General features: G+C 46.7%; 1 protein-coding gene across 3 annotated transcripts in view; it reads right to left on the reverse strand.

Moving 5' to 3' along the window:
• Window positions 1-9,153, reverse strand: part of LOC123508433 (Down syndrome cell adhesion molecule-like protein Dscam2) — a 95,028-nt gene that overhangs the window by 6,385 nt on the left and 79,490 nt on the right. For 2 of the 3 annotated variants that reach the window (XM_045262169.1, XM_045262170.1), the window contains exons 6-10: window positions 8,936-9,153; window positions 6,569-6,723; window positions 6,011-6,155; window positions 5,460-5,590; window positions 3,550-3,709 (exon numbers count right to left, since the gene is read on the reverse strand). The exon at window positions 8,936-9,153 is cut by the window's right edge and continues 73 nt beyond it. In XM_045262169.1, coding sequence (XP_045118104.1) covers window positions 3,550-3,709; window positions 5,460-5,590; window positions 6,011-6,155; window positions 6,569-6,723; window positions 8,936-9,153 — 809 coding nt within the window. The remainder of the gene's footprint in view (window positions 1-3,549; window positions 3,710-5,459; window positions 5,591-6,010; window positions 6,156-6,568; window positions 6,724-8,935) is intronic. The other variant, XM_045262171.1, reaches the window with a different exon arrangement.

Here is a 9,153-nt window from a genome sequence, read left to right on the forward strand (position 1 = left end):
AAATAGCACAGATTCTATAGACTCTTTGTAATGAGTCTATAGGATCTGTAACTTGCTCCTCGTGTGTTCCTGTGTCTATTTCTGTTCTTCTGTGTTTCTCTATTTCTCTGTTTCTCTTCCTCCTTGTTCTCTTGTCTCTGTTTCCGTTCGTCCTCCTGTGTTTCTCTGTTTCTCTTCTCCCTCGTTCTCCTGTTCCTGTTTCTCTTTCTTCTCCTTCTGTATTCCTCTCTTTCTGTTGTTCCTGTCTGTATTTCCGTTCTTCCTTCTATGCGTTTCTCTGTTTCTCTGTTTCTCTTCTTCCTCGTTCTCTTGTTCCCTGTTTATCTTCCTTCTCCTTCTGTATTCTTCTGTTTCTGTTGTTCCTGTGTCTGTATTTCTGTTCTTCCTTCTCCAGTGTTTCTCTGTTTTTCTTCTTCCTCGTTCTCTTGTTCCTGTTTCTGTTCCTTCTCCTCCTGCATTCCTCTCTTTCTGTTTCTTTTTCTCCTCGTCGTGATTTTACTGTCTTTTCCTTCTTCGTTCTCTCATTCCCATGTTCTTGTTTCTTTTCTTTCTCCTCTTGTGTTGCCGAATTTTCTTCTCTTTTCTCGTTCTTCCCAGTAGGTTTCTGTGTGCTCATGTTTTTCCTCCTCCTCCTCCTCCTCCTCCTCCTCCTCCTCCTCCTCCTCCTCCTCCTCCTTTACCTCTTGAAGGGATAGACAAACCGAGGAAGGTAACGAGGTGAGCCATATAGCCTGCTCTCACTGTCGATTCCTATCCTCCTCTTCCTCTTAGGGTGCGGAGAAGCCATGGAGGGTGACGAGGTACGGAACAGATTCGATATTCTTCTTATCCTCCTCTCTCTTCCTCTTGGCGGGTAAGAAACTATGGAATATGAGGAGGTGGACCAAATAACCTGCTCTCTCTTTCTCTATACACTTTCTTTTCCTTCTCTTCCTCTTGGCGTGCTGAGAAACCATGGAACTCTTTCTTATCTTTCGTCCTCTTAACACGGAGCCCAAAGAGGAAGACTGGATAACTTGCTCCTGTAATATTCTTCTTTCTTATGTGCCGACTTCCTCCTCCTTCAGGTGACTCTCAGAGAAGCCATGGGACGTGACGAGCTTCCCTGCCAGTGGCGATCCCGAGCCCCGCCGCTGAACCAATGCTGAGCGTCAGGTTATTGCCCGAGAACAAAGTATCTGCCGCCGTGTGACAAAAGAGGCGACCCACACCCGGCACGTGCCACATTTCACCACCACGGGCGTCCATTAGCGGCAATAGAGCCATTCACCCAATTTTGAAAGTGGGGGAGCGGGATTATTTATTCGCCTGAGCTTTTCATACGCAACTGAGGCACTGCGGGGCTGGTATAGAAAACGGGAGATAGGAAGGAGGCAGGAGGACCGCGCGCTGTGAAATATTGATGTGACTGGTGTGTTTCTCGGAGATCAATGTTGTTTGTGATCTACAGCCCATCCTGGTGACATTGTGCTCGCTGAAGATGATGGGAATGTTATACAAAGAGGGGATTTCAAGGCTATTCAACGTTGCGTGTTATCTGAAGTCAATACTGGTGAAATATTGTACTGTAATAGAAGGAGGAGACGCTAAGGATGATGGGAAAGTTACGCTTAAAAGATCTCGAGGCTATCAGTGTTGTATGTTATCTGAAGTTCCTCTTGGGCAAAATGTTCTACCGTAGGAGGAGGTTGGGTAGAGTATGCCAGGAATGTAAGATTGAGAAAGCAAAAGCAGGACAGAGGATGGTGGTAATGTTACGTTAAGGAAAGATTTCAAGGGTACCATCGTTATTGAAGCTGAATTTTACACTGCCGTTGTAAGAAAGACAGAAAAGAATACAAAGGTATGAGAGAGCAAAGAGAAGGCAAAAGATTATGGAAATGTTACGTTAAGGAGAGATTTCAAACCTTATTAAAAATTTAAACTATAGTAAGAAGAGACAGACAAGAGTGCAACGTTAAGAGAACAAAAACTATAGAGACGTTAAGGAAGGATCTCAGAGCTATCAGTATTGGTGAAGCTTTGTAAAATCTTATACTGTAGTAGGAGGAGATACAAACAAGAATGCCGTGGCACAGTGGAACCATGCGTGCTTTGGGGTCCGAGGGGTCTCCAAGCGCACGGGTTCGAATCCTGTCCACGGTCCGATTGTAGGTTGGGCTTCCTCACTCGGGGCAACGGTTTTCTAGCGGGTGGGTTTTCAGGTAGGAGATACCACTAAAAGTATCCCCTTTAGCCTGTAAATTCCCGTGAAAAGTCCACATTACATAAAAAAAAAGAAACTATAGAGACGTCAAGGAAATATTTTAAAGCTATCAGTATTAGTGAAACTTTGTGAAATCTTATACTGTAGTGGCAGGAGACACAGACAGGAATACAACGTCAAGAAAACAAAGACTATAAAGACAATAAGGGGGAAAGTCATTTTTACGGTCGTGTTCAGACATATTTATTTTCTACGGGCGTAATTTTTCGTCTAGACTAATGATTTCTTTACAGTTTAAACACTCGGTCGCGTGGTACCCCTTTAAGGAGAGATTTAAAAGATATCAGTATTGGTAGAACCTCTAATAACTTATACAGCAGTGGGAGGAGATACAGACAGGAATGCAACGTTAAGGAGAGCAGAGGCCAGACAGCGATACTCGTAGCACGGGAAACACGCCATTCAGGACGCTATCAGTTGCACCTCGTCTGACACTCACGAGACGAGTTCGCGCGTGAGCTGCAGGCCACTACCGCTCAATGGGTCTGGACGCACTGACCTTTGTTTAACATAATCATAAGGCCGAGTTTACTGCGGCAACGCCTTTAGACATAACCCGCCTTATGGTCCGTGTTATGTAATTGTGAAGCGAGGACGAGGGTGATGGGAGAGAGCAGGGCTAGTCTCTCTCTCTCTCTCTCTCTCTCTCTCTCTCTCTCTGTGTGTGTGTGTGTGTGTGTGTGTGTGAGCAGGTTTGGGCCTCAGTAGAAAAGACCGAAAGAGATAAAGAGAGGAGAAAAATGTGAAAAAAATACCGAACACTAATTTGACTGTCTCATGTTTTGTAGCGAAACGTGGACAACGAAGTTCGCTTGTTTAAGTTTGAGCTGACGCAATGAAAACAGTCGCCATTCTCCCTAAATTCTGACCCATTGGAAACTCCTACGTGACAGGGAAATTAATAGCACAAAAATAATAAAAAAGGCAGTAAACTTCTTTAGGGAAAAAAAGGCGAGAAAGAGCCACAATAGAGGCAGCCAGGCGCTCAGAAAAATACAGCAACAAAAAAAGACTTGTTTAATTTCTGGCTTCCTTACAAAAAATCGAGAAAGAGCCAAAAAAAGTCACGAAAGACAAATACAGGAGCTAGACAGAGCCCTTAAAAAAAAAGTAAAAGAAACGAAAGAAAAAAAAAAAAACTAAAACTATTAGAACTTTCAACTTTAATAAAAAGAAGAAAAAAAAGAAGTCACACACATACAAAAAAAAAAAAAAAAAAAAAAATACAAAAGAACCGCGAAAGAACCACAGACGAACCGTACACAGAGACATGCCACACTTACACTGCACGGTGAGGGGGAGGGCGTTGCTGGTGGTGGTGCCTTGCCTGTTGGTTGCCGAGCACGTGTAATTCCCGGCAGCTGATCGAGGCACCGTCTGTAGCACCAAGTTCTTCCCCGACACAAGGATGCTCTTCTCTCTGTCACTGTTGAGCGCTTCTCCCTGCAACGGTAAGGATAAAAGGCCAATATTCAGTGTTTGCTCTCTCACCACGACTGTTTTCAAAGGTCACAGAGATGATTAACCCCTCATCAATACCGCGACGCATTTTTCACCATGAGTTTGGGTAAAATTAGACGGTTCTATTTCCATTACGAAGGCTTTATGAAGGTCAGAAGATTAATGGCCAAAGTCTTCATTATTTTAATTCTCACATAAGTTTCTGAAGCTGTATAAAATCACTATAAAATCACCAAATAGTAAGCAGAATATATATATGAAAACGCGTCACAGCACTGTAAGGATTAATAGGGTTATCAAAAGTATCTTTCTTATTAATGATGCGTGAATCTTGCTAATTTGTCACCAGAACCATAAAACGCTCTTTAAAACACGTGTCATTACAACTACAGAGCGTTTAGAAAGAACGCTTCGCTCTCTCACCACGAGTGTTTTCAAAGACCACAGAGATGGGTAACCGAGTTCTCAAGAGTGTTTTTCTTGTTAATCTTTCACTGGAATCCTAAAAGCACCGTTCAAAACCAGTGTCACTTAAACTAGAGGCTTTTGAAACAACTATATTCCGACTCGGTTTGCTCTTTCATCTCGACTGTTTTCAAGACCACAGCGATGATGAACTGATTTCTAAAGAGTGCTTGACTTGGTAGATATGTAGAAATCTTGCTAATCTGTCACTAGAACCGTAAAAATCATCCTTCAAAGACTCATGTGACTTTAATTCAAGCCTTTTGGAAGTAATGGAGGTGCCGCGCGGGATGTGTTTCACAATATGATACTGAACTTTCATCGTCTCCCTCTCCTCGTGTCCCTCCTCCTCCTCCTCCTCCTCCTCCTCCTCCTGATGTTGCTACTATAACTACTACAACTACTACTATTACTTCTACTAATGCTACTATTACTACTACGCCGAACAGGGTTGCCAGGTGACGGGAAGTCCTTTGTCCTCCCCGTTTACACAGACTGGTGCGGAGAGAGAGAGAGAGAGAGAGAGAGAGAGAGAGAGAGAGAGAGAGAGAGAGAGAGAGAGACATAGCGCTGGTTAGGTTCACATTCTTAAACGCTCTGCCCTCTCATCATGATAATCTTCAAAGGCCAAAAGAGATAATAAGTCAGACTTTCATGGGTGTTTTTCCGTATAGATAATGGTGTACCTTTGTTAATCTCGCCCCGGAATCATGAAAGCACCCTTGAAGATCCTGACAACCTCCACCACAGCCTGTTGGAAGCAGAGGTATGGCGCCGAAGTGCTCAGAAATACGATTCCTCTAAGACCAAGAGCGTCATATTCAGAAACACTTCTCTCTTTCACGGTGACCAATTTTAAGGACCACAGAGACAATTACCCGAGTTCTAAAGGTAATTTGTCCTGTTGGTAATGCATAAACCTTGTCAATATGGCACTAGAATTACAGAAACACCCTTAAAAACTAGTGCAACTTCAGCCAGAGCTCTTCGAAAATAGTGAAGGTGAGACGCAGAAGTGTTTCAAAATGTGGGTCTTGCAAAATCCTGTATATCACCTCTGCTCGCCATTCAATTACTTTCAAAAGCCTCTAGTTAAAAATGCGTGGGTTTCTAAGATTTATTTTTTATGGATCTAGAGGCAAATTAAGAAGCACTCTACAATATTATCAGGCAAAACACTCTAGATAATCCTGCTAATCATCTCTGTAGCCTTGGAAAACAGTCATGGTGAGAGAGCAGAGCGTTTCAGAATACAAGGCAAACTCACATTTTTACTCCAGATGATTTCCTTGGCTTGCGGGTTACTGGACACCTCACACTCAAAGTAGATGTCGCTCCCTTCCGTGATGGGCAGCGCCTCCAGGTTGGCCCCCAGCCGTAGCCTCACCCTTGGAGCGTCTGAAGCAGGCGCAGAAGGGACGGAGTGGTTATGGGAAAGAAAGACATGAAGGGATGAAGTGTGGGGCTCGTGAAAGGAATCTTCATTGGAGGAAAGGGAGGAAAACTATTGGATTGGGAAAAGAAACATCGATCAGAGGAAAGGAAAGCGATGGAAAGTGTGTGTGTGTGTGTGTGTGTGTGTGTGTGTTGTTCCGGTGTCATTACGTGAGTGGCAGGGGCGGGATTACAATCAATAGCAACACAGGTAATGATGTAAGGATGATGACTACAACACCAGCCAATATCACTGAACCAGGTGATTGCGCCAACCGTCAACACTAATTAACAGGTGACTATACAATACGGCAAATAAAAGGTGTGAAGGATGTGGCACTTAATCACAGCGGCATCGACAGACAGGCATTGGCAGGCACTCACAGACAACATCGAGGTGCGTGGTGGTGGTGAGCGCCGCACCCTCTAGCCGTGGATTACTGGCGGTGCAGGTTAGACTTGCCCCGTCGTCCTCCGCCCGCGGAACCACCGTCAGAAGGGAGGAGGAGCGACCGGCAGTGTGGCGCGTCTGGCGGAGATATGAGACTTCACCATACACACACACACACACACACACACACACACACACACACACACACACACACACACATACGCAGTGAAGGAAAAGGGAAAAATGCAGCAGCTTCAGCAAGAGTCACGCCGTCAAACACTTGTCAGCGTCTCCTGGTTTTAAAAAATGACTTCCAATTGATTTCACGCCGGTGATAATGACGCGGCCGCCTCCCCAGCCCCCACGCCGCTGCCTCTTGAGCCTATGTCTTGCCCTCCCAGCACGGAGCAGAGAGAGAGAGAGAGAGAGAGAGAGAGAGAGAGAGAGAGAGAGAGAGAGAGAGAGAGAGAAAGCATTATTAGTTTTAAAGACAGGCGGAGTGCTGGTGGGATCACAAGCCACGCAGCACTGCCACACAGCCACACACTCACGGGTGCTCGCAGGGGCGCCGCGGAGCCTCGCAGCGCCTTGGTCCAGGTGAGGATGGCCGAGGGGTGGGCGCCCAACGCGACACACTCGAGGCGCGTCCGTTGGCCGGCCACCAGCGGCACCTCCGGCAGATGAATGTTGACCGTCTTGGGAGGCACTGGAGAGGGAGCAGGGCGGGAGGAAAGCTGTTTTCATCACTTAATTGAGAGTTATTATTGGACTAATCATAAGTCTTTATCAAGCCATTCAAGTATCCGTTCATATATCCAGAAAGCTTAGGTGATCCTGGTGAAAAATGGCCATAAAATACTGGACTCCATTACTGCAGTTGACTTCCCTAAGGGGACCCAATTAGTCTGCGAGGGAGAAAAAAAAACAAGATGATTTTTTCCAACTGGCAAGGTCGGACGGGGCAGCGCGGTGCAGATGCTGTAGTTCACCCCAGCAGGAGGCGGCGACGCAGGAGTGATAAGCGATAACTCTAGGGTAACTCACGGTAATTCACGGATAAGTCCCATGTTGTCATCGTCTTAGCGTGATGTTAGCGAGGTCACCGCAGCCACCAGGAACGCCGCGTGAAGGAGTGCTACTGAGTGTCTCCTCGCGGCGTCTATCATTGCCACATCGACCCGCGGAGTGGAGGAGACGCTGATGGAGTTATGAAGGAGACGCATCAAGTGACCTCGTATTGGGGAAGGGGTGGGGGAGTTTGATGGAGGTGTTGGGGCTTGGGGGAGGCGGGAGTGGGGAGAAGTGGGCTAGAGATGGAGGCGATTCACTCGGAGAAGAGTAAGAGTATGCAGGATCGTGAAGATTCGGGGAAGTGAAGATGCGAGGGCGTGAAGACAGGGTGTGCTGGGACGAAAACGCAGGCTGAGCAGGGCGTGAGAACAGATTGTGTGGGACGAGAAGACAATCTGTGCGGGAACGTGAAGACAAGAGCAGAAACGGGAGGGTATGCGGTATGGTAGGGAGTTCAACAAGATAAACGGGACGTGAAGACAGTGTGCAGGAACGGGAAGACAGGGTATGGCCAGGGGTGTTTTCTTTATATCAGTTCCTATCCTCAAGAACAAAAACAAAATCCCGCAGTGTTCTACTGAAGATGAAGAGAAGACGGCATTAATGCGAGTCTCATTGAAAAGAAAACGAGAAGTCACCTCGCTCTGTTCTTGACAAAGTAACGCCAGCAGTCTTCGGGATGAATAGTGAGGACGCGGCAAGAAGCAACGGATTCATGTTTGATAAGGCGAATAAAAAAAGAAAAGTTAAGAAAGAACTGGTTCTCAATACAGTGGCAAATGAATGGAACAGACTCAGTAATCAAGTAGTTAGTGCTGAGTCATTAAGGAGCTTTAAAAGATTAGACAAGTTAATGTATGAGGAAGAGGATGGAGGAAATAGGTAAGTAATGCCTTGTGTAGGCCTGACGGCTCCTTGCATTTCACCTTGTACAGCAGCAGCAGCAGCACGGACGCCACGAGATGATGTGCACGAAGGTAATCCTCATCACATATGTTGTCCCAGCGTAGCATCACATAACATAACATCGCAGTCATGTATACGCTTGCCGTGTTATTGCTTATCATGTTCTGATGGTATTGCAAATTTTACTGTAACTCTTGCCAACCATTTTAGCGTCTTGTGTACAAACAGATGCTCAAAGAAGCACTGTTATTTTATTCCGGCGGCGCCATTTCCGCCCCGCACGCCTGCAGCCCCGCCGGGAACACCCTCATGATGCTCTCGCCGTATTGACCCTACGACATATTTGTTTGTATTTCCTCGCCGCTTCCCTGATACTCCCTCTTTGTAAAATTTTCACTTCAATTTCCTCTCTTCTTTAGAACACTCCGCTTGCTCGCCGCCTGGGGTTGCAGGAAGTGCTTTCATGTTTTTCTTTTACTACACGATCTTGGATTGTAAACCACACGATTCTCCGCGTGTCATTCTGAAACACTTCATGACCCAGCACCTCAGACACACCATCTGCTGAGGCTGCTTTTCTGAATCCCCGTTTGCCGCCACCGCCACCGCCACCGCTACCGCTGCTGCTGCTGCTGCTGCTTCAGGGACGAGTGCTCGAACGAATTCTCAATTAATATTCTTTTAGGAATCAGATTTCGTCTCTTGAAAGTCCTGGAGATGTCTCTTAACATCGTTTTCCATCATTCGTCCGCGCATTCGCGAGGAGAAAAAAAGCGTCGGTCTGGAGGCGGCGGCCGCGGTGGAGGAGCTACAACTTCTTATCCGGGGAGCAGTACTAAGACTGGCACACACAAGGGCGAAGCAAAACCATTTACTCTTAAAGCATCCATGTATACAACACATTCAGCTGTCTACCTCAGAGCAGCCTCAGCGTTACTCACGGTGGAGCAGCAGCGCCAGGGAGACGGAGAGAGGCTGTGTCAGGTTAGTGTTGGAGGCGCGGCAGGTCAGGTTACTCCGCACGTAGTCACGGGTGAGGGCAGGGATATTCAGCACTGCCTTCACCTGTCGCGCTGGAGCCCCTACCGGCGCCCTGGTGAACTGCATTGACGGGGGCGGCAGGGCGGACAGGGAAGGCATGGTGGGCGGCGGGCCGTCA

The sequence above is a fragment of the Portunus trituberculatus genome, chromosome 24, assembly GCF_017591435.1.
Source record: "Portunus trituberculatus isolate SZX2019 chromosome 24, ASM1759143v1, whole genome shotgun sequence".
Lineage (NCBI taxonomy): Eukaryota > Metazoa > Arthropoda > Malacostraca > Decapoda > Portunidae > Portunus > Portunus trituberculatus.